Source organism: Crinia signifera, chromosome 4, assembly GCF_055691185.1.
Source record: "Crinia signifera chromosome 4, ASM5569118v1, whole genome shotgun sequence".
Classification (NCBI taxonomy): domain Eukaryota; kingdom Metazoa; phylum Chordata; class Amphibia; order Anura; family Myobatrachidae; genus Crinia; species Crinia signifera.
This window is the reverse complement of record NC_139220.1, coordinates 335979819-336006651: the sequence shown is the minus strand read 5'-3', so window position 1 is coordinate 336006651 and position 26833 is coordinate 335979819. Positions and strand designations below refer to the sequence as shown.

General features: G+C 50.1%; 2 protein-coding genes across 8 annotated transcripts in view; one reads left to right on the top strand and one right to left on the bottom strand.

Annotated features, from left to right (window-relative positions):
- Positions 1–26833, top strand: part of NYAP1 (neuronal tyrosine phosphorylated phosphoinositide-3-kinase adaptor 1) — an 89626-nt gene that overhangs the window by 5088 nt on the left and 57705 nt on the right. The gene's annotated exons all lie outside the window — the stretch shown is intronic.
- The window catches only part of TSC22D4 (TSC22 domain family member 4), a 36694-nt gene that overhangs the window by 5040 nt on the left and 4821 nt on the right, over positions 1–26833 (bottom strand). For all 4 annotated transcript variants that reach the window (XM_083185821.1, XM_083185820.1, XM_083185822.1 and 1 more), the window contains 3 exons: positions 19273–19701; positions 16644–16789; positions 569–605 (listed from right to left, as the gene is read on the bottom strand). In XM_083185821.1, the coding sequence (XP_083041947.1) occupies positions 569–605; positions 16644–16789; positions 19273–19689 (600 nt within the window). In that variant the 5' untranslated portion in view covers positions 19690–19701. The remainder of the gene's footprint in view (positions 1–568; positions 606–16643; positions 16790–19272; positions 19702–26833) is intronic.

The following is a 26833-nucleotide window of genomic DNA, read 5'->3' as shown; positions in this document are numbered from 1 at the left end:
AGAGCTGTGTGTGTGGATAGTGCAGGAATAGCAGAGAGATACAGGACAGGATGGAAGTGTAGTGACAGAGCTGTGTGTGTGTGGGGTCAGTACAGGAATAGTAGAGAGAGATACAGGACAGGATGGAGGTGTAGTGACGGAGCTGTGTGTGGGTCAGTACAGGAATAGTAGAGAGATACAGGACAGGATGGAGGTGTAGTGACAGAGCTGTATGTGGACAGTACAGGAATAGTAGAGAGATACAGGACAGGATGGAGGTGTAGTGACAGAGCTGTGTGTGTGGATAGTGCAGGAATAGCAGAGAGATACAGGACAGGATGGAAGTGTAGTGACAGAGCTGTGTGTGTGTGGGGTCAGTACAGGAATAGTAGAGAGAGATACAGGACAGGATGGAGGTGTAGTGACGGAGCTGTGTGTGGATAGTGCAGGAATAGCAGTGAGATACAGGACAGGATGGAAGTGTAGTGACAGAGCTGTGTGTGTGTGGGGTCAGTACAGGAATAGAAGAAAGGTGTAGTGCCAGGGTTGTGTGTGGTCAGTACAGGAGTAGCAGAGTGTAGTTACTCACCATGGCCTGTTCTATCTTGTTGTCTATGGCCTCCATACTGTAAGATAGGAGACAGAGCGCAGGTGAGTGCAGCAGTAATATCACTGATGTCCTGTGTACAGCTCAGACCACAGGGGATTGTTACACACAGGGCCCTGATTCTGGCAGCAGTATTTACTGCTTTGTGAGCCCGCGATCAGCGCTGTCCTCCGGCACAGAGACTACAATAGGCTACCGCCATTCTGAGATGGCGGGAGCTGGTATCGGGACATGGGCAGTATCACACCCCCCACAGAAACCTATGAGGGCAGGAATGGAGGGATGGCAGCAGGGACCAGAGATGTCCCGTCTACATAATTATAGGGGTTCCTATTATTTGGGCTAACTGCATATATGACATGATAAATGAGACCCCTTGTCCTATTACTGTGAGTTCCCTGTTCCTGCTGTGGTGTATAGACATAGCAGTGCTGTGGTGTATATACAGTACATAGAGGTGCTGTGGTGTATATACATAGGTGCTGGGGTGTATATACATAGGTGCTGGGGTGTATATACATAGAGGTGCAGTGGTGTATATACATAGAGGTGCAGTGGTGTATATACATAGAAGTGCTGTGGTGTATATACATAGGTGCTGTGGTGTATATACATAGAGGCGCTGTGGTGTGTATACATAGAGGTGCTGTGGTGTATATACATAGAGGTGCTGTGGTGTATATACATAGGTGCTGGGGTGTATATACATAGAGGTGCAGTGGTGTATATACATAGAGGTGCTGGGGTGTATATACATAGAGGCGCTGTTGTCTGTATACATAGAGGTGCTGTGGTGTATATACTTAGAGGTGCTGTGGTGTATATACATAGAGGTGCAGTGGTGTATATACATAGAGGTGCAGTGGTGTATATACATAGAGGTGCAGTGGTGTATATACATAGAGGTGCAGTGGTGTATATACATAGAGGTGCTGTGTTGTATATACATAGAGGTGCTGTGGTATATATACATAGAGGTGCTGTGGTGTATATACATAGAGGTGCAGTGGTGTATATACATAGAGGTGCAGTGGTGTATATACATAGAGGTGCAGTGGTGTATATACATAGAGGTGCAGTGGTGTATATACATAGAGATGCTTTTGGTATATATACATAGAGGTGCAGTGGTATATATACATAGAGGTGCAGTGGTGTATATACATGGAGGAGCAGTGGTATATATACATAGAGGTGCAGTGGTGTATATACATAGAGGTGCAGTGGTGTATATACATAGAGGTGCTGTGGTGTATATACATAGAGGTGCTGTGGTATATATAAATAGAGGTGCTTTTGGTGTATATACATAGAGGTGCAGTGGTGTATATACATAGAGGTGCAGTGGTGTATATACATAGAGGTGCAGTGATGTATATACATAGAGGTGCAGTGGTGTATATACATAGAGGTGCTTTTGGTGTATATACATAGAGGTGCTTTTGGTATGTATACATAGAGGTGGTATATATACATAGAGGTGCAGTGGTATATATACATAGAGGTGCAGTGGTGTATATACATAGAGGTGCAGTGGTGTATATACATAGAGGTGCAGTGGTGTATATACATGGAGGAGCAGTGGTATATATACATAGAGGTGCAGTGGTGTATATACATAGAGGTGCAGTGGTATATATAAATAGAGGTGCTTTTGGTGTATATACATAGAGGTGCTTTTGGTGTATATACATAGAGGTGCTGTGGTGTATATACATAGAGGTAGTATATATACTGTACATTGAGCTGCTGTGGTATATATACATAGAGGTGCTGTGGTGTATATACGTAGAGGTGCATTGGTGTATATACATAGAGGTGCAGTGGTGTATATACATGGAGGAGCAGTGGTATATATACATAGAGGTGCAGTGGTGTATATACATGGAGGAGCAGTGGTGTATATACATAGAGGTGCAGTAGTGTATATACATAGAGGTGCAGTGGTATATATACATAGAGGTGCAGTGGTGTATATACATAGAGGTGCTGTGGTATATATACATAGAGGTGCTTTTGGTGTATATACATAGAGGTGCTTTTGGTGTATATACATAGAGGTGCTTTTGGTATGTATACATAGAGGTGGTGTATATACATAGAGGTGCAGTGGTGTATATACATAGAGGTGCAGTGGTGTATATACATAGAGGTGCTGTGGTATATATACATAGAGGTGCTTTTGGTGTATATACATAGAGGTGCTTTTGGTGTATATACATAGAGGTGCTTTTGGTGTATATACATAGAGGTGGTATATATACATAGAGGTGCAGTGGTATATATACATAGAGGTGCAGTGGTGTATATACATAGAGGTGCAGTGGTATATATACATAGAGGTGCAGTGGTGTATATACATAGAGGTGCAGTGGTGTATATACATAGAGGTGCTGGGGTGTATATACATAGAGGTGCTGTGGTATATATAAATAGAGGTGCTTTTGGTGTATATACATAGAGGTGCAGTGGTGTATATACATAAAGGTGCTGTGGTGTATATACATAGAGGTGCTTTTGGTGTATATACATAGAGGTGCAGTGGTGTATATACATAGAGGTGCAGTGGTATATATACATAGAGGTGCAGTGGTGTATATACATGGAGGAGCAGTGGTATATATACATAGAGGTGCAGTGGTGTATATACATAGAGGTGCAGTGGTGTATATACATAGAGGTGCTGTGGTATATATAAATAGAGGTGCTTTTGGTGTATATACATAGAGGTGCTTTTGGTGTATATACATAGAGGTGCAGTGGTGTATATACATAGAGGTGCTGTGGTGTATATACATAGAGGTAGTATATATACTGTACATTGAGCTGCTGTGGTATATATACATAGAGGTGCTGTGGTGTATATACATAGAGGTGCAGTGGTGTATATACATAGAGGTGCAGTGGTGTATATAAATAGAGGTGCAGTGGTGTATATACATAGAGGTGCAGTGGTGTATATACATGGAGGAGCAGTGGTATATATACATAGAGGTGCTGTGGTGTATATACATAGAGGTGCAGTAGTGTATATACATAGAGGTGCAGTGGTATATATACATAGAGGTGCAGTGGTGTATATACATAGAGGTGCAGTGGTGTATATACATAGAGGTGCTTTTGGTGTATATACATAGAGGTGCTTTTGGTGTATATACATAGAGGTGCTTTTGGTGTATATACATAGAGGTGCTTTTGGTATGTATACATAGAGGTGGTGTATATACATAGAGGTGCAGTGGTGTATATACATAGAGGTGCAGTGGTGTATATACATAGAGGTGCTGTGGTATATATACATAGAGGTGCTTTTGGTGTATATACATAGAGGTGCTTTTGGTGTATATACATAGAGGTGCTTTTGGTATGTATACATAGAGGTGGTGTATATACATAGAGGTGCAGTGGTGTATATACATAGAGGTGCAGTGGTGTATATACATAGAGGTGCTGTGGTATATATACATAGAGGTGCTTTTGGTGTATATACATAGAGGTGCTTTTGGTGTATATACATAGAGGTGCTTTTGGTATGTATACATAGAGGTGGTGTATATACATAGAGGTGCAGTGGTGTATATACATAGAGGTGCAGTGGTGTATATACATAGAGGTGCTGTGGTATATATACATAGAGGTGCTTTTGGTGTATATACATAGAGGTGCTTTTGGTGTATATACATAGAGGTGCTTTTGGTATGTATACATAGAGGTGGTATATATACATAGAGGTGCAGTGGTATATATACATAGAGGTGCAGTGGTGTATATACATAGAGGTGCAGTGGTGTATATACATAAAGGTGCAGTGGTGTATATACATAGAGGTGCAGTGGTGTATATACATAGAGGTGCAGTGGTGTATATACATAGAGGTGCAGTGGTATATATACATAGAGGTGCAGTGGTGTATATACATAGAGGTGCAGTGGTGTATATACATGGAGGAGCAGTGGTTTATATACATAGAGGTGCAGTGGTGTATATACATAGAGGTGCAGTTGTGTATATACATAGAGGTGCTGTGGTATATATACATAGAGGTGCTTTTGGTGTATATACATAGAGGTGCTTTTGGTATGTATACATAGAGGTGGTGTATATACATAGAGGTGCAGTGGTGTATATACATAGAGGTGCTGTGGTATATATACATAGAGGTGCTTTTGGTGTATATACATAGAGGTGCTTTTGGTGTATATACATAGAGGTGGTATATATACATAGAGGTGCAGTGGTATATATACATAGAGGTGCAGTGGTGTATATACATAGAGGTGCAGTGGTATATATACATAGAGGTGCAGTGGTGTATATACATAGAGGTGCAGTGGTGTATATACATAGAGGTGCTTTTGGTGTATATACATAGAGGTGCAGTGGTGTATATACATAGAGGTGCAGTGGTATATATACATAGAGGTGCAGTGGTATATATACATAGAGGTGCAGTGGTGTATATACATGGAGGAGCAGTGGTGTATATACATAGAGGTGCTTTTGGTGTATATACATAGAGGTGCAGTGGTGTATATACATAGAGGTGCTGTGGTGTATATACATAGAGGTAGTATATATACTGTACATAGAGGTGCTGTGGTATATATACATAGAGGTGCTGTGGTGTATATACATAGAGGTGCAGTGGTGTATATACATAGAGGTGCAGTGGTGTGTATATACATGGAGGAGCAGTGGTATATATACATAGAGGTGCTGTGGTGTATATACATAGAGGTGCAGTAGTGTATATACATAGAGGTGCAGTGGTGTATATACATAGAGGTGCAGTGGTGTATATACATAGAGGTGCAGTGCACCACTGCACCTCTATGTATATACACCACTGCACCTCTATGTATACATAGAGGTGCAGTGGTGTATATACATGGAGGAGCAGTGGTTTATATACATAGAGGTGCAGTGGTGTATATACATAGAGGTGCAGTGGTGTATATACATAGAGGTGCTGTGGTATATATACATAGAGGTGCTTTTGGTGTATATACATAGAGGTGCTTTTGGTGTATATACATAGAGGTGGTGTATATACATAGAGGTGCAGTGGTGTATATACATAGAGGTGCAGTGGTGTATATACATAGAGGTGCAGTGGTGTATATACATAGAGGTGCTGTGGTGTATATACATAGAGGTGCAGTGGTGTGTATATACATGGAGGAGCAGTGGTATATATACATAGAGGTGCTGTGGTGTATATACATAGAGGTGCAGTAGTGTATATACATAGAGGTGCAGTGGTGTATATACATAGAGGTGCAGTGGTGTATATACATAGAGGTGCAATGCACCACTGCACCTCTATGTATATACACCACTGCACCTCTATGTATACATAGAGGTGCAGTGGTGTATATACATGGAGGAGCAGTGGTGTATATACATAGAGGTGCAGTGGTGTGTATATACATGGAGGAGCAGTGGTATATATACATAGAGGTGCTGTGGTGTATATACATAGAGGTGCAGTAGTGTATATACATAGAGGTGCAGTGGTGTATATACATAGAGGTGCAGTGGTGTATATACATAGAGGTGCAATGCACCACTGCACCTCTATGTATATACACCACTGCACCTCTATGTATACATAGAGGTGCAGTGGTGTATATACATGGAGGAGCAGTGGTTTATATACATAGAGGTGCAGTGGTGTATATACATAGAGGTGCAGTGGTGTATATACATAGAGGTGCTGTGGTATATATACATAGAGGTGCTTTTGGTGTATATACATAGAGGTGCTTTTGGTGTATATACATAGAGGTGGTGTATATACATAGAGGTGCAGTGGTGTATATACATAGAGGTGCAGTGGTGTATATACATAGAGGTGCAGTGGTGTATATACATAGAGGTGCTGTGGTATATATACATAGAGGTGCTTTTGGTGTATATACATAGAGGTGCTTTTGGTGTATATACATAGAGGTGCTTTTGGTATGTATACATAGAGGTGGTATATATACATAGAGGTGCAGTGGTGTATATACATAGAGGTGCAGTGGTGTATATACATAGAGGTGCAGTGGTGTATATACATAGAGGTGCAGTGGTGTATATACATAGAGGTGCAGTGGTATATATACATAGAGGTGCAGTGGTGTATATACATGGAGGAGCAGTGGTTTATATACATAGAGGTGCAGTGGTGTATATACATAGAGGTGCAGTTGTGTATATACATAGAGGTGCTGTGGTATATATACATAGAGGTGCTTTTGGTGTATATACATAGAGGTGCTTTTGGTATGTATACATAGAGGTGGTGTATATACATAGAGGTGCAGTGGTGTATATACATAGAGGTGCAGTGGTGTATATACATGGAGGTGCTGTGGTGTATATACATAGAGGTGCTTTTGGTGTATATACATAGAGGTGCTTTTGGTGTATATACATAGAGGTGCTTTTGGTGTATATACATAGAGGTGGTATATATACATAGAGGTGCAGTGGTATATATACATAGAGGTGCAGTGGTGTATATACATAGAGGTGCAGTGGTGTATATACATAGAGGTGCAGTGGTGTATATACATAGAGGTGCAGTGGTGTATATACATAGAGGTGCAGTGGTGTATATACATAGAGGTGCTGGGGTGTATATACATAGAGGTGCTGGGGTGTATATACATAGAGGTGCTGTGGTGTATATACATAGAGGTGCTGTGGTGTATATACATAGAGGTAGTATATATACTGTACATAGAGCTGCTGTGGTGTATATACATAGAGGTGCTTTTGGTGTATATACATAGAGGTGCAGTGGTGTATATACATAGAGGTGCAGTGGTATATATACATAGAGGTGCAGTGGTATATATACATAGAGGTGCAGTGGTGTATATACATGGAGGAGCAGTGGTATATATACATAGAGGTGCAGTGGTGTATATACATAGAGGTGCAGTGGTGTATATACATAGAGGTGCAGTGGTGTATATACATAGAGGTGCTGTGGTATATATAAATAGAGGTGCTTTTGGTGTATATACATAGAGGTGCTTTTGGTGTATATACATAGAGGTGCAGTGGTGTATATACATAGAGGTGCTGTGGTGTATATACATAGAGGTAGTATATATACTGTACATTGAGCTGCTGTGGTATATATACATAGATGTGCAGTGGTGTATATACATAGAGGTGCAGTGGTGTATATACATGGAGGAGCAGTGGTATATATACATAGAGGTGCAGTGGTGTATATACATAGAGGTGCAGTGGTATATATACATAGAGGTGCAGTGGTGTATATACATAGAGGTGCAGTGGTGTATATACATAGAGGTGCAGTGGTGTATATACATGGAGGAGCAGTGGTATATATACATAGAGGTGCTGTGGTGTATATACATAGAGGTGCAGTAGTGTATATACATAGAGGTGCAGTGGTATATATACATAGAGGTGCAGTGGTGTATATACATAGAGGAGCAGTGGTATATATACATAGAGGTGCAGTGGTGTATATACATAGAGGTGCAGTGGTGTATATACATAGAGGTGCAGTGGTGTATATACATGGAGGAGCAGTGGTTTATATACATAGAGGTGCAGTGGTGTATATACATAGAGGTGCAGTGGTGTATATACATAGAGGTGCTGTGGTATATATACATAGATGTGCTTTTGGTGTATATACATAGAGGTGCTTTTGGTGTATATACATAGAGGTGCTTTTGGTATGTATACATAGAGGTGGTGTATATACATAGAGGTGCAGTGGTGTATATACATAGAGGTGCAGTGGTGTATATACATAGAGGTGCTGTGGTATATATACATAGAGGTGCTTTTGGTGTATATACATAGAGGTGCTTTTGGTGTATATACATAGAGGTGCTTTTGGTATGTATACATAGAGGTGGTATATATACATAGAGGTGCAGTGGTATATATACATAGAGGTGCAGTGGTGTATATACATAGAGGTGCAGTGGTGTATATACATAGAGGTGCAGTGGTATATATACATAGAGGTGCAGTGGTGTATATACATAGAGGTGCAGTGGTGTATATACATGGAGGAGCAGTGGTTTATATACATAGAGGTGCAGTGGTGTATATACATAGAGGTGCAGTTGTGTATATACATAGAGGTGCTGTGGTATATATACATAGAGGTGCTTTTGGTGTATATACATAGAGGTGCAGTGGTGTATATACATAGAGGTGCTTTTGGTATGTATACATAGAGGTGGTGTATATACATAGAGGTGCAGTGGTGTATATACATAGAGGTGCTGTGGTATATATACATAGAGGTGCTTTTGGTGTATATACATAGAGGTGCTTTTGGTATGTATACATAGAGGTGCAGTGGTGTATATACATAGAGGTGCAGTGGTGTATATACATGGAGGAGCAGTGGTTTATATACATAGAGGTGCAGTGGTGTATATACATAGAGGTGCAGTTGTGTATATACATAGAGGTGCTGTGGTATATATACATAGAGGTGCTTTTGGTGTATATACATAGAGGTGCAGTGGTGTATATACATAGAGGTGCTTTTGGTATGTATACATAGAGGTGGTGTATATACATAGAGGTGCAGTGGTGTATATACATAGAGGTGCTGTGGTATATATACATAGAGATGCTGTGGTGTATATACATAAAGGTGCTTTTGGTATGTATACATAGAGGTGCAGTGGTATATATACATAGAGGTGCTGTGGTGTATATACATAGAGGTGCTGTGGTGTATATACATAGAGGTGCTTTTGGTGTATATACATAGAGGTTGTGTGTCTCTATGGGCCTCAGGGTTTCGCGTCTGCTTGTAAACTTCCCACCTCACATTCCACCGGAAACATTCCAGTGCTGAGTGTCTGAGTGCCATCTCCTGTCCTACACTGCGCCCACACGCCCAGCATGTCTCCTGTCCTGCACTGTGCCCGTACACCCAGCACATCTCCTGTCCTGGCACTGCACCCACACGCCCAGCACATCTCCTGTCCTGCACTGCACCCACACGCCCAGCACATCTCCAGTCCTGCACTGCGCCCAGCACATCTCATGTCCTATACTGCACCCACATGCCCAGCACATCTCCTGTCCTACACTGCACCCACATGCCCAGGACATCTCCTGTCCTGCACTGCGCCCAGCACATCTCCTGCCCTACACTGCACCCACACGCCCACCACATCTCCTGTCCTGCACTGCGCCCAGCACGCCTTCTGTCCTGCACTGCGCCCGTACACCCAGCACATCTCCTGTCCTACACTGCACCCACACACCCAGCACATCTCCTGTCCTGCACTGCACCCGTACACCCAGCACATCTCCTGTCCTACACTGCACCCACACGCCCAGCACATCTCCTGTCCTGCACTGTGCCCGTACACCCAGCACATCTCCTGTCCTGGCACTGTGCCCGTACACCCAGCACATCTCCTGTCCTACACTGCACCCACACGCCCAGCACATCTCCTGTCCTGCACTGTGCCCGTACACCCAGCACATCTCCTGTCCTGGCACTGCACCTACACGCCCAGCACATCTCCTGTCCTGCACTGTGCCCACACACCCAGCACATCTCCTGTCCTATACTGCACCCACACGCCCAGCATATCTCCTGTCCTGCACTGCACCCACACGCCCAGCACATCTCCTGTCCTGCACTGCGCCCAGCACATCTCCTGTCCTGCACTGCGCCCAGCACATCTCCTGTCCTACACTGCACCCACACGCCCAGCACGTCTCCTGTCCTGCACTGCACCCACACGCCCAGCACATCTCCTGTCCTGCACTGCGCCCAGCACATCTCATGTCCTATACTGCACCCACATGCCCAGCACATCTCCTGTCCTACACTGCACCCACATGCCCAGCACATCTCCTGTCCTGCACTGCACCCACACGCCCACCACATCTCCTGTCCTGCACTGCGCCCAGCACGCCTTCTGTCCTGCACTGCGCCCGTACACCCAGCACATCTCCTGTCCTGCACTGCACCCACACGCCCAGCACATCTCCTGTCCTACACTGCACCCACATGCCCAGCACATCTCCTGTCCTGCACTGCGCCCGTACACCCAGCACATCTCCTGTCCTACACTGCACCCACATGCCCAGCACATCTCCTGTCCTACACTGCACCCACACGCCCAGCACATCTCCTGTCCTGCACTGCGCCCGTACACCCAGCACATCTCCTGTCCTACACTGCACCCACACGCCCAGCACATCTCCTGTCCTGCACTGCACCCACACGCCCAGCACATCTCCAGTCCTGCACTGCGCCCAGCACATCTCATGTCCTATACTGCACCCACATGCCCAGCACATCTCCTGTCCTACACTGCACCCACATGCCCAGGACATCTCCTGTCCTGCACTCTTAGGTCAGCCTTGAAAAAGCCGACACAGGCGAAATGCGCATCGGCAGTTCGCTCTGTAGCCGTTAATTGAGTTGAAATGTATACTTATGAAACAATGTATCTATAACTTTGTATTTTAATGCGTAGCGTGTAACGAGCGCCCAGCGCAGCGTCTGTCACAGACGGGAGAGCGGGGTGTATCTGAGGCACTGCAATACAGGCAGAGCTCAGTAACCTGACCCCGGACAGCGCTGGCTGTTTAGCCGCTCAATATACTGAGAGCGCTCTGGCGCTAGTACAGTCTAGATAGTCACTCGCCATATGACAGAAGCTCTATTAAAGAGCATGTGAATGTGTGACATAGAAATTATCTCGTATGAGGCTGACAGTATTTGACCAGTGTGCTTGATCTATAACTGTGCATCCTAGGACGGACAATAATTGACCAAGTGTGCTCAAATATATATGAAAACAATAAATTGCATGTGTGATTGGTTATAACACACACTTCACGAACTGGGCATATCACCCTAATATGTCGACAGCTAACATGCTTCCATGATTAAATGGTGAAATACACTGTATATAATTAGCGCTCCACGAACTGGGCATATCACCCTAATATACTGGCAGCAAACGGATTTATACTTCCTTGATTAAGTGATTAAATACACAGTGTATAACTAGCGCTCCATGAACTGGGCATATCACCCTAATATATCGGCAGCAAATGCATTTATGCTTCTATGTTTAAGTAGTTAAATACACAGTGTATAACTAGCACTTCACGAACTGGGCATATCACCCTAATATAGCGGCAGCAAACATACGTATGCTTCCATAATTAATTGGTTGAAATACACAGTGTATAAGTAGCGCTCCACGAACTGGGCATATCACCCTAATATATTGACAGCAAACATACTTATGCTCCCATGATTAAGTGGTTAATGACAAAGTGCATAACTAGCGCTCACTGTAGCGTCTGTCATACCTGAAGTACCGATTACCTATTATATTGTGGACTTTTTGCTGACGGCTAAAGTGATATGCCAGAATGTATTTTTATTAAATTTTACATGCAATTGACACATGAATTATCAACTATAGAGCTGACATCTGCTCAGACTCATCTGCAGAAAATATCTGAATAGAACCATATGCACAGTCACCTGCTAAATATATGGTACCTGCTAAATATATAGTATAGACCAAGCAATTTGACAATTTAGATTGGACAATTTACTGCGAGCTCACTGCCAATTACCCCGCATCCTACTGATATGTGTATGAGCATTTTGATATGATCAATAGGATTTGAAGAGAGAAGTGGTTCACTAGGCCGTACGGCAGGTCACCACCCATCCTCCTATGTGATATTACTGCAATAGAACACATATATGTAAAAAGTAGAAAGAGATTATTCTGTAACAACGCGCTATAAAAAACGACATTAGATGCAAATCTGGGAATAAAACCCATTTATTAAATTACATTTCAACCTATAGGAATGTACCATACTTACCTGTAACATTCACAGGAACTGTAACACTAATACATAATACTAACGGCCTACAGAGACTAATTTTAATCTTTCTATATTTTCTTTTTCTCTATATCTACTACCTTATTTTAATTTTTCGCCACTAAAATCCCTGATACAGGGATACTTATTATCGGGTCAAGCATTAATGTATGAATAATAAAATTTTGAGATTACCTATTAACTAATGATGACCTGTTAGTGATACTTACCATTATATTTGTTCTGTATTAATTAAATAAAGACATATTTGTATTTTAGTCAATTTTGACAGTTTTGTGAATAGGAGTGCGTCACACTTAAACTGATTTGCTTTTCTTCTCCATGTAAGACTGCACCCATACACCCAGCACATCTCCTGTCCTACACTGCACCCACACGCCCAGCACATCTCCTGTCCTGCACTGCGCCCGTACACCCAGCACATCTCCTGTCCTACACTGCACCCATACACCCAGCACATGTCCTGCACTGCAACCACATGCCCATCACATCTCCTGTCCTGCACTGCGCCTGTACACCCAGCACATCTCCTGTCCTGCACTGCACCCACACGCCCAGCACATCTCCTGTCCTGCCCTGCGCCCAGCACGTCTCCTGTCCTGCACTGCGCTCGTACACCCAGCACATCTCCTGTCCTGCACTGCACCCACACGCCCAGCACATCTCCTGTCCAGCACTGCGCCCAGCACATCTCCTGTCCTACACTGCACCCACACACCCAGCACATCTCCTGTCCTGCACTGCGCCCGTACACCCAGCACATCTCCTGTCCTGCACTGCACCCACACGCCCAGCACATCTCCTGTCCTGCACTGCACCCATACACCCAGCACATCTCCTGACCTGCACTGCACCCACATGCCCAGCACATCTCCTGTCCTGCACTGCGCCTGTACACACAGCACATCTCCTGTCCTACACTGCACCCATACACCCAGCACATCTCCTGACCTGCACTGCACCCACACGCCCAGCACATCTCCTACACTGCACCCACACGCCCAGCACATCTCCTGTCCTGCACTGCGCCCAGCACATCTCCTGTCCTGCACTGCGCCCAGCACATCTCCTGTCCTATACTGCACCCACACGCCCACCACATCTCCTGTCCTGCACTGCGCCCGTACACCCAGCACATCTCCTGTCCTGCACTGCACCCACACGCCCAACACATCTCCTGTCCTGCACTGCGTCCGTACACCCAGCACATCTCCTGTCCTGCACTGCACCCTCACGCCCAGCACATTTCCTGTCCTGCACTGCGCCCATACACCCAGCACATCTCCTGTCCTGCACTGCACCCTCACGCCCAGCACATTTCCTGTCCTGCACTGCACCCACACGCCCAGCACATCTCCTGTCCTGCACTGCGCCCATACACCCAGCACATCTCCTGTCCTACACTGCACCCATATACCCAGCACATCTCCTGTCCTGCACTGCGCCCATACCCCCAGCACATCTCCTGTCCTGCACTGCACCCACACCCCCAGCACATCTCCTGTCCTGCACTGCGCCCATACCCCCAGCACATCTCCTGTCCTGCACTGCACCCACACCCCCAGCACATCTCCTGTCCTGCACTGCACCGACACGCCCAGCACATCTCCTGTCCTGCACTGCACCCACACCCCCAGCACATCTCCTGTCCTGCACTGCACCCACACGCCCAGCACATCTCCTGTCCTGCACTGCACCCACATGCCCAGCACATCTCCTGTCCTGCACTGCGCCTGTACACACAGCACATCTCCTGTCCTACACTGCACCCATACACCCAGCACATCTCCTGACCTGCACTGCACCCACACGCCCAGCACATCTCCTACACTGCACCCACACGCCCAGCACATCTCCTGTCCTGCACTGCGCCCAGCACATCTCCTGTCCTGCACTGCGCCCAGCACATCTCCTGTCCTATACTGCACCCACACGCCCACCACATCTCCTGTCCTGCACTGCGCCCGTACACCCAGCACATCTCCTGTCCTGCACTGCACCCACACGAACAACACATCTCCTGTCCTGCACTGCGTCCGTACACCCAGCACATCTCCTGTCCTGCACTGCACCCTCACGCCCAGCACATTTCCTGTCCTGCACTGCGCCCATACACCCAGCACATCTCCTGTCCTGCACTGCACCCTCACGCCCAGCACATTTCCTGTCCTGCACTGCGCCCATACACCCAGCACATCTCCTGTCCTGCACTGCACCCATACACCCAGCACATCTCCTGACCTGCACTGCACCCACACGCCCAGCACATCTCCTACACTGCACCCACACGCCCAGCACATCTCCTGTCCTGCACTGCGCCCAGCACATCTCCTGTCCTGCACTGCGCCCAGCACATCTCCTGTCCTATACTGCACCCACACGCCCACCACATCTCCTGTCCTGCACTGCGCCCGTACACCCAGCACATCTCCTGTCCTGCACTGCACCCACACGAACAACACATCTCCTGTCCTGCACTGCGTCCGTACACCCAGCACATCTCCTGTCCTGCACTGCACCCTCACGCCCAGCACATTTCCTGTCCTGCACTGCGCCCATACACCCAGCACATCTCCTGTCCTGCACTGCACCCTCACGCCCAGCACATTTCCTGTCCTGCACTGCGCCCATACACCCAGCACATCTCCTGTCCTGCACTGCACCCACACGCCCAGCACATCTCCTGTCCTGCACTGCACCCACACCCCCAGCACATCTCCTGTCCTGCACTGCGCCCATACCCCCAGCACATTTCCTGTCCTGCACTGCGCCCACACCCCCAGCACATCTCCTGTCCTCTGTACTTATTGTACTAGATCGCATTTAGTGCACAGAGCCTACAATGTGCTACAGCAGCGAGCGTTTTGTACTAGATGCGATGTGCTCGGAGTGCACCGGAACACGCACCATGTAATATCTGTAACTGATTAGTGATTACATACATGTGTTAGGGGGTCCTGACTGTGAAATCATGGTAACGGGGGTCCTGGCTCTGGATTCATAGTTATGGGGGTCTTGGCTCTGGATTCATAGTTATGGGGGTCCTGGCTCTGGATTCATAGTTATGGGGGTCCTGGCTCTGGATTCATAGTTATGGGGGTCTTGGCTCTGGATTCATAGTTATGGGGGTCTTGGCTCTGGATTCATAGTTATGGGGGTCCGGGCTCTGGATTCATGGTAACGGGGTCCTGGCTCTGGATTCATAGTTATGGGGGTCCTGGCTCTGGATTCATGCTAACGGGGGTCCTGGGTCTGGATTCATGGTAACGGGGGTATTGGCTCTGGATTCATAGTTATGGGGGTCCGGGCTCTGGATTTATAGTTATGGGGGTCCGGGCTCTGGATTCATAGTTATGGGGGTCCTGGCTCTGGATTCATAGTTATGGGGGTCCGGGCTCTGGATTCATAGTTATGGGGGTCCGGGCTCTGGATTCATAGTTATGGGGGTCCTGGGTCTGGATTCATGCTAACGGGGGTCCTGGCTCTGGATTCATGGTAACGGGGGTCCTGGCTCTGGATTCATGCTAACGGGGGTCCTGGGTCTGGATTCATAGTAACGGGGGTCCTGGCTCTGGATTCATGGTAACGGGGGTCCTGGGTCTGGATTCATGGTAACGGGGGTCCTGGCTCTGGATTCATGGTAACGGGGGTCCTGGCTCTGGATTCATGGTAACGGGGGTCCTGGGTCTGGATTCATGCTAACGGGGGTATTGGCTCTGGATTCATAGTTATGGGGGTCCGGGCTCTGGATTCATGGTAACGGGGGTATTGGCTCTGGATTCATAGTTATGGGGGTCCTGGCTCTGGATTCATAGTTATGGGGGTCCTGGGTCTGGATTCATGGTAACGGGGGTCCTGGGTCTGGATTCATGGTAACGGGGTCCTGGCTCTGGATTCATAGTTATGGGGGTCCGGGCTCTGGATTCATAGTTATGGGGGTCCTGGCTCTGGATTCATAGTTATGGGGGTCCTGGCTCTGGATTCATAGTTATGGGGGTCCTGGCTCTGGATTCATAGTTATGGGGGTCCCCGCTGAGGTAAGGCAGGCTGCCAGCTTTATGAACGGTTGCTGTGACAAATGGAGGGGGGGGGGGTTTGAACGAACACCTTGGTGAGAGCGGAAGGGTAGATGGCTCATACGGCGAGCACCTCTTACCTGCACTGTTCCATCTCGTCCCCCATGTTGAAGACCGTCTGAGCCAGCAAAAGGCGCTCATTAAATACATCGGAAACGGGGCGGCTGGGACGTGAGTCGTTGTGCACAGCGTTGGATGGTGACATTGGATGGGATGGAGGAGATCGCTGCCCGGGAGAGACACCAAACACAATCATCACACATGTATCATGTCCGTGTGGCCCTATAATGGGGATTTATAGATGTAACCCCACAGCCATGGCTCAGTGTGTAGGCATTATATCGTTCAGCAGGAAATCAGGGAATGGATCAGTCGCACACTGTATCGTCTGCTGTGTGTGAGGCCTAAATGTCCTGGATATATGGCGTTTACAGGTGGTGTTGTAAGGCAGGGTGATACCGCCATGTGGGATATAATGAGACAGCCCCTCCCACTGCAGGGTGATATCGCCATGTGGGATATAATGAGACAGCCCCTCCCACTGCAGGGTGATATCGCCATGTGGGATCTAATGAGACAGCCCCTCCCACTGCAGGGTGATACCGCCATGTGGGATCTAATGAGCCGGCCCCTCCCACTGCAGGGTGATACCGCCATGTGGGATCTAATGAGCCGGCCCCTCCCACTGCAGGGTGATACCGCCATGTGGGATCTAATGAGACAGCCCCTCCCACTGCAGGGTGATACCGCCATGTGGGATCTAATGAGACGGCCCCTCCCACTGCAGGGTGATACCGCCATGTGGGATCTAATGAGCCGGCCCCTCCCACTGCAGGGTGATACCGCCATGTGGGATCTAATGAGCCGGCCCCTCCCACTGCAGGGGGATACCGCCATGTGGGATCTAATGAGCCGGCCCCTCCCACTGCAGGGGGATACCGCCATGTGGGATCTAATGAGCCGGCCCCTCCCACTGCAGGGAGATACCGCCATGTGGGATCTAATGAGCCGGCCCCTCCCACTGCAGGGTGATACCGCCATGTGGGATCTAATGAGACGGCCCCTCCCACTGCAGGGTAATACCGCCATGTGGGATCTAATGAGACGGCCCCTCCCACTGCAGGGTGATACCGCCATGTGGGATCTAATGAGACGGCCCCTCCCACTGCAGGGTGATACCGCCATGTGGGATCTAATGAGCCGGCCCCTCCCACTGCAGGGTGATACCGCCATGTGGGATCTAATGAGCCGGCCCCTCCCACTGCAGGGGGATACCGCCATGTGGGATCTAATGAGCCGGCCCCTCCCACTGCAGGGTGATACCGCCATGTGGGATCTAATGAGCCGGCCCCTCCCACTGCAGGGGGATACCGCCATGTGGGATCTAATGAGACAGCCCCTCCCACTGCAGGGTGATACCGCCATGTGGGATCTAATGAGCCGGCCCCTCCCACTGCAGGGGGATACCGCCATGTGGGATCTAATGAGCCGGCCCCTCCCACTGCAGGGTGATACCGCCATGTGGGATCTAATGAGCCGGCCCCTCCCACTGCAGGGGGATACCGCCATGTGGGATCTAATGAGACGGCCCCTCCCACTGCAGGGTGATACCGCCATGTGGGATCTAATGAGACGGCCCCTCCCACTGCAGGGTGATACCGCCATGTGGGATCTAATGAGCCGGCCCCTCCTACTGCAGGGGGATACCGCCATGTGGGATCTAATGAGACGGCCCCTCCCACTGCAGGGTGATACCGCCATGTGGGATCTAATGAGACGGCCCCTCCCACTGCAGGGGGATACCGCCATGTGGGATCTAATGAGCCGGCCCCTCCTACTGCAGGGGGATACCGCCATGTGGGATCTAATGAGCCGGCCCCTCCCACTGCAGGGTGATACCGCCATGTGGGATCTAATGAGCCGGCCCCTCCCACTGCAGGGGGATACCGCCATGTGGGATCTAATGAGACGGCCCCTCCCACTGCAGGGGGATACCGCCATGTGGGATCTAATGAGCCGGCCCCTCCTACTGCAGGGGGATACCGCCATGTGGGATCTAATGAGCCAGCCCCTCCCACTGCAGGGGGATACCGCCATGTGGGATCTAATGAGCCGGCCCCTCCCACTGCAGGGTGATACCGCCATGTGGGATCTAATGAGCCGGCCCCTCCCACTGCAGGGTGATACCGATATGTGGGATCTAATGAGCCGGCCCCTCCCACTGCAGTTTGATACTGCCATGTGGGATCTAATGAGCCGACCCCTCCCACTGCAGGGTGATACTGCCATGTGGGATCTAATGAGCCGGCCCCTCCCACTGCAGGGTGATACCGCCATGTGGGATCTAATGAGCCGACCCCTCCCAATGCAGGGTGATACTGCCATGTGGGATCTAATGAGCCGGCCCCTCCCCCTGCAGGGTGATACCGCCATGTGGGATCTAATGAGCCGGCCCCTCCCACTGCAGGGTGATACTGCCATGTGGGATCTAATGAGCCGACCACTCCCACTGCAGGGCGATACTGCCATATGTGATCTAATGTGCCAGTCCCTCCCCCTGCAGGGTGATACTGCCATGTGGGATCTAATGAGCCGGCCCCTCCCACTGCAGGGTGATACTGCCATGTGTGATCTAATGAGCCGGCCCCTGCCCCTGCAGGGTCACAGTACTATATAGATGCGGTTAGAGACTGTGGGGCAGTTACTCACCATAGCTGTGGGCTCTCTCTCTGTAGTGGACCCCAGAACAGGGACCCCGATTGACCTAGGGATGGGCTGGCCCTTTGTCCCAGCACCTGGTGACAGCACTAAGGGGGCAGCTGGTGAAGCTCGGGGGAGCCCAGAATCCAGGGAGTGTCCTGCTCCTGCCCTGTGCTGTGCTCCCGCCTCCACGTGATAAAAGTCTACACATGTCCATCGCCCCTTCTGATACCTCCGCCCTCCCCCCAGGGGGGCCTGATCCAGTCGCACCAGCCGGAAGCGAGATGTGGGCGGAGAGCGAAGGCCATTGGGGGGTGATGGGGACGGAGAGCGCTCTATGGAGATTGGGGACAAAGGTGATGATGGTTGGTAGTCAGTGGTAACGCTGGTAATCTGGAATCCACTCCGCTTCTTCCCCAGGCTCATGGTAGAGTCGTCCTAATGGGGAGAGAGATAAAGTCACTACGCCGCCATCATCCCCCTCTAATCCTGTATACCCCGCCATCAGCCCACTCTGATCCTGTATACCCCGCCATCATCCCACTCTAATCCTGTATACCCCGCCACCATCCCCCTCTAATCCTGTATACCCCGCCATCATCCCACTCTAATCCTGTATACCCCGCCACCACCCCCCTCTATTCCTGTATACCCCGCCATCAGGCCACTCTAATCCTGTATACCCCGCCATCAGCCCACTCTATTCCTGTATACCCCGCCATCAGCCCACTCTATTCCTGTATACCCCGCCATCAGCCCACTCTATTCCTGTATACCCGCCATCATCCCCCTCTATTCCTGTATACCCTGCCATCATCCCACTCTAATCCTGTATACCCCGCCACCATCCCCCTCTATTCCTGTATACCCCGCCATCAACCCACTCTAATCCTGTATACCCCGCCATCAGCCCACTCTATTCCTGTATACCCCGCCATCAGCCCACTCTAATCCTGTATACCCCGCCATCAGCCCACTCTAATCCTGTATACCCCGCCATCAGCCCACTCTAATCATGTATACCCCGCCATCATCCCCCTCTAATCCTGTATACCCCGCCATCAGCCCACTCTAATCCTGTATACCCCGCCATCATCCCCCTCTAATCCTGTATACCCCGCCATCAGCCCACTCTATTCCTGTATACCCCGCCATCAGCCCACTCTAATCCTGTATACCCCGCCATCAGCCCACTCTAATCCTGTATACCCCGCCATCATCCCCCTCTATTCCTGTATGTCCCGCCATCAGCCCACTCTAATCCTGTATACCCCGCCATCAGCCCACTCTAATCCTGTATACCCCGCCATCATCCCCCTCTAATCCTGTATACCCCGCCATCAGCCCACTCTAATCCTGTATACCCCGCCATCAGCCCACTCTAATCCTGTATACCCCGCCATCATCCCCCTCTATTCCTGTATACCCCGCCATCAGCCCACTCTAATCCTGTATACCCCGCCATCAGCCCACTCTATTCCTGTATACCCCGCCATCAGCCCACTCTAATCCTGTATACCCCGCCATCATCCCCCTCTAATCCTGTATACCCCGCCATCATCCCCCCTATTCCTGTATACCCCGCCATCAACCCACTCTAATCCTGTATACCCCGCCATCATCCCCCTCTAATTCTGTATACCCCGCCATCAGCCCACTCTAATCCTGTATACCCCGTCATCATCCCCCTCTATTCCTGTATACCCTGCCATCACCCCCCTCTAATCCTGTATACCCCGCCATCATCCCCCCCTATTCCTGTATACCCCGCCATCAACCCACTCTAATCCTGTATACCCCGCCATCAGCCCACTCTAATCCTGTATACCCCGCCTTCAGCCCACTCTAATCCTGTATACCCCGCCATCATCCCCCTCTATTCCTGTATACCCCGCCATCAACCCACTCTAATCCTGTATACCCCGCCATCAGCCCACTTTAATCCTGTATACCCCGTCATCATCCCCCTCTATTCCTGTATACCCTGCCATCACCCCCCTCTAATCCTGTATACCCCGCCATCATCCCCCCCTATTCCTGTATACCCCGCCATCAACCCACTCTAATCCTGTATGCCCCGCCATCATCCCCCTCTAATCCTGTATACCCCGCCATCAGCCCACTCTAATCCTGTATACCCCGCCATCAGCCCACTCTAATCCTGTATACCCCGTCATCATCCCCCTCTATTCCTGTATACCCTGCCATCACCCCCCTCTAATCCTGTATACCCCGCCATCATCCCCCCCTATTCCTGTATACCCCGCCATCAACCCACTCTAATCCTGTATACCCCGCCATCAGCCCACTCTAATCCTGTATACCCCGCCATCAGCCCACTCTAATCCTGTATACCCCGCCATCATCCCCCTCTATTCCTGTATACCCCGCCATCAGCCCACTCTAATCCTGTATACCCCGCCATCAGCCAACTCTATTCCTGTATACCCCGCCATCAGCCCACTCTAATCCTGTATACCCCGCCATCATCCCCCTCTAATCCTGTATACCCCGCCATCATCCCCCCCTATTCCTGTATACCCCGCCATCAACCCACTCTAATCCTGTATACCCCGCCATCATCCCCCTCTAATCCTGTATACCCCGCCATCAGCCCACTCTAATCCTGTATACCCCGCCATCAGCCCCCTCTATTCCTGTACACCCCGCTCACACACAGCTACGTCACTACACTGCCATCAGCCCCCTCTATTCCTGTACACCCCGCTCACACACAGCTACGTCACTACACCGCCATCATCCCCCTCTATTCCTGTACACCCCGCTCACACACAGCTACGTCACTACACTGCCATCAGCCCCCTCTATTCCTGTATACCCCGCTCACACACTACAACGTCATTACACTGCCATCATCCCCCTCTATTCCTGTACACCCCGCTCACACACTACTACATCACTACACCACTAACATCCCCCTCTATTCCTGTACACCCCGCTCACACACAGCTACATCGCTACACCGCCATCATCCCCCTCTATTCCTGTACACCCCGCTCACACACTACTACGTCAATACACCGCCATCATCCCCCTCTATTCCTGTACACCCCGCTCACACACAGATACGTCACTACACCGCCATTATCCCCCTCTATTCCAGTACACCCCGCTCACACACAGCTACGTCAAAACACCGCCATCATCCCCCTCTATTCCTGTACACCCCGCTCACACACAGCTACATCACTACATCGCCATCATCCCCTCTATTCCTGTACACCCCGCTCACACACAGCTACGTCACTACATCGCCATCATCCCCTCTATTCCTGTACACCCCGCTCACACACTACAACGTCACTACACCGCCATCACCCCCCTCTATTCCTGTACACCCCGCTCACACACAGCTACGTCACTACACCGCCATCAGCCCACTCTAATCCTGTATACCCCGCCATCAGCCCACTCTAATCCTGTATACCCCGCCATCAACCCACTCTAATCCTGTATACCCCGCCATCAGCCCACTCTAATCCTGTATACCCCGCCATCAGCCCACTCTAATCCTGTATACCCCGCCATCATCCCCCTCTATTCCTGTATACCCCGCCATCATCCCCCTCTATTCCTGTATACCCCGCCATCAGCCCCCTCTATTCCTGTACACCCCGCTCACACACAGCTACGTCACTACACCGCCATCAGCCCCCTCTATTCCTGTACACCCCGCTCACACACAGCTACGTCACTACACCGCCATCATCCCCCTCTATTCCTGTACACCCCGCTCACACACAGCTACGTCACTACACTGCCATCAGCCCCCTCTATTCCTGTATACCCCGCTCACACACTACAACGTCACTACACTGCCATCATCCCCCTCTATTCCTGTACACCCCGCTCACACACTACTACATCACTACACCACTAACATCCCCCTCTATTCCTGTACACCCCGCTCACACACAGCTACATCGCTACACCGCCATCATCCCCCTCTATTCCTGTACACCCCGCTCACACACTACTACGTCAATACACCGCCATCATCCCCCTCTATTCCTGTACACCCCGCTCACACACAGATACGTCACTACACCGCCATTATCCCCCTCTATTCCAGTACACCCCGCTCACACACAGCTACGTCAAAACACCGCCATCATCCCCCTCTATTCCTGTACACCCCGCTCACACACAGCTACATCACTACATCGCCATCATCCCCTCTATTCCTGTACACCCCGCTCACACACAGCTACGTCACTACATCGCCATCATCCCCTCTATTCCTGTACACCCCGCTCACACACTACAACGTCACTACACTGCCATCACCCCCCTCTATTCCTGTACACCCCGCTCACACACAGCTACGTCACTACACCGCCATCATCCCCCTCTATTCCTGTACACCCCGCTCACACACAGCTACCACACTACACCGAAATCATCCCCCTCTATTCCTGTACACCCCGCTCACACACAGCTACGTCACTACACCGCCATCATCCCCCTCTATTCCTGTACACCCCGCTCACAGACTACTATGTCTCTACACCGCCATCATCCCCCTCTATTCCTGTACACCCGCTCACACACCGCTATGTCACTACACCGCCATCATCCCCCTCTATTCCTGTACACCCCGCTATCACACAGCTACGTCACTACACCGCCATCATACCCCTCTATTCTTGTACACCCCGCTCACACACAGCTACGTCACTACACCACCATCATCCCCCTCTATTCCTGTACATCCTGCTCACACACAGATACCTCACTACACCGCCATCATCCCCCTCTATTCCTGTACACCCCGCTCACACACAGCTACGTCACTACACCGCCATCATACCCCTCTATTCCTGTACACCCCACTCACACACTACTACGTCACTACACCGCCATCATCCTCCTCTATTCCTGTACACCCCGATCACACACAGCTACGCCACTACACCGCCATCATCCCCCTCTATTCCTGTACATCCTGCTCACACACAGCTACGCCACTACACCGCCATCATCCCCCTCTATTCCTGTACATCCTGCTCACACACAGCTATGTCACTACACCGCCATCATCCCCCTCTATTCCTGTACACCCCGCTCACACACAGCTACGTCACTACACCGCCATCATCCCTCTCTATTCCTGTACACGCCGCTCACACACAGCTACGTCACTACACCGCCATCATACCCCTCTATTCCTGTACACCCCGCTCACACACAGCTACATCACTACACCGCCATCACCCCCCTCTATTCCTGTACAACCCGCTCACACACAGCTACGTCACTACACTGCCATCATCCCCCTCTATTCCTGTACACCCCGCTCAGACACAGCTACGTCACTACACCGCCCTCATCCCCCTCTATTCCTGTACACCCCGCTCACACACTACTACGTCACTACACCGCCATCATCCCCTCTATTCCTGTACACCCCGCTCACACACAGCTACGTCACTACACCGCCATCATCCCCTCTATTCCTGTACACCCCGCTCAGACACAGCTACGTCACTACACTGCCATCACCCCCCTCTATTCCTGTACACCCTGCTCACACACAGCTACGTCACTACACCATCATCATCCTCCTCTATTCCTGTACACCCCGCTCACACACAACTACGTCATTACATCGCCATCATCCCCTCTATTCCTGTACACCCCACTCACACACAGCTACGTCACTACACTGCCATCACCCCCCTCTATTCCTGTACACCCCACTCACACACAGCTACATCACTACACCGCCATCATCCTCCTCTATTCCTGTACACCCCGCTCACACACTACAACGTCACTACACTGCCATCACCCCCCTCTATTCCTGTACACCCCACTCACACACTACAACGTCACTACACTGCCATCACCCCCCTCTATTCCTGTACACCCCGCTCACACACAGCTACGTCACTACACCGCCATCAACCCCTCTATTCCTGTAACCCCGCTCACACACAGCTACGTCACTGCACCGCCATCAACCCCTCTATTCCTGTACACCCCGCTCAGACACTTCTACGTCACTACACCGACATCATCCCCCTCTATTCCTGTACACCCCGCTCACACACAGCTATGTCACTACACCGCCATCATACCCCTCTATTCCTGTACACCCCGCTCACACACAGCTACGTCTCTACACCGCCATCATCCTCCTCTATTCCTGTACACCCCGCTCACACACAGCTACGTCACTACACCGCCATCATCCCCTCTATTCCTGTACACGCCGCTCACACACAGCTACGTCACTACACCGCCATCATCCCCCTCTATTCCTGTACACCCCGCTCACACACAGCTACGTCACTACACCGCCATCATCCTCCTCTATTCCTGTACACCCCGCTCACACACAGCTACGTCACTACACCGCCATCATCCTCCTCTATTCCTGTACACCCCGCTCACACACTACTACATCACTACACCGCCATCATCCACCTCTATTCCTGTACACCCCGCTCACACACCACTACGTCACTACACCGCCATCATCCCCCCCTATTCCTGTACACCCCGCTCACACACAGCTACGTCACTACACCACCATCATCCCCCTCTATTCCTGTACACCCCGCTCAGACACAGCTACGCCACTACACCGCCATCATCCCCCTCTATTCCTGTACACCCCGCTCAGACACAAATACGCCACTACACCGACATCATCCCCTTTATTCCTGTACACCCCGCTCACACACAGCTACGTCCCTACACCGCCATCATACCCCTCTATTCCTGTACACCCCGCTCACACACAGCTACGTCACTACACCGCCATCATCCCCCTCTATTCCTGTACACCCCGCTCACACACAACTACGTCACTACACCGCCATCAACCCCTCTATTCCTGTACACCCCGCTCACACACAGCTACGTCACTACACCGCCATCATCCCCCTCTATTCCTGTACACCCCGCTCACACACAGCTACGTCACTACACCGCCATCATCCCCTCTATTCCTGTACACCCCGCTCACACACTACAACGTCACTACACTGCCATCACCCCCCTCTATTCCTGTACACCCCGCTCATACACAGCTACATCGCCATCAGCCCCCTCTATTCCTGTACACCCCGCTCACACACAGCTACGTCACTACACCGCCATCATCCCCTCTATTCCTGTACACCCCGCTCACACACAGCTACGTCACTACACCGCCATCATCCCCCTCTATTCCTGTACACCCCGCTCAAACACAGCTATGTCACTACACCGCCATCATCCCCCTCTATTCCAGTACACCCCGCTCACACACTACTATGTCACTACACTGCCATCATCCCCCTCTATTCCAGTACACCCCGCTCACGCACTACTACGTCACTACACTGCCATCATCCCCCTCTATTCCTGTACACCCCGCTCACACACCACTACGTCACTACACCGCCATCATCCCCCCCTATTCCTGTACACCCCGCTCACACACAGCTACGTCACTACACCACCATCATCCCCCTCTATTCCTGTACACCCCGCTCAGACACAGCTACGCCACTACACCGCCATCATCCCCCTCTATTCCTGTACACCCCGCTCAGACACA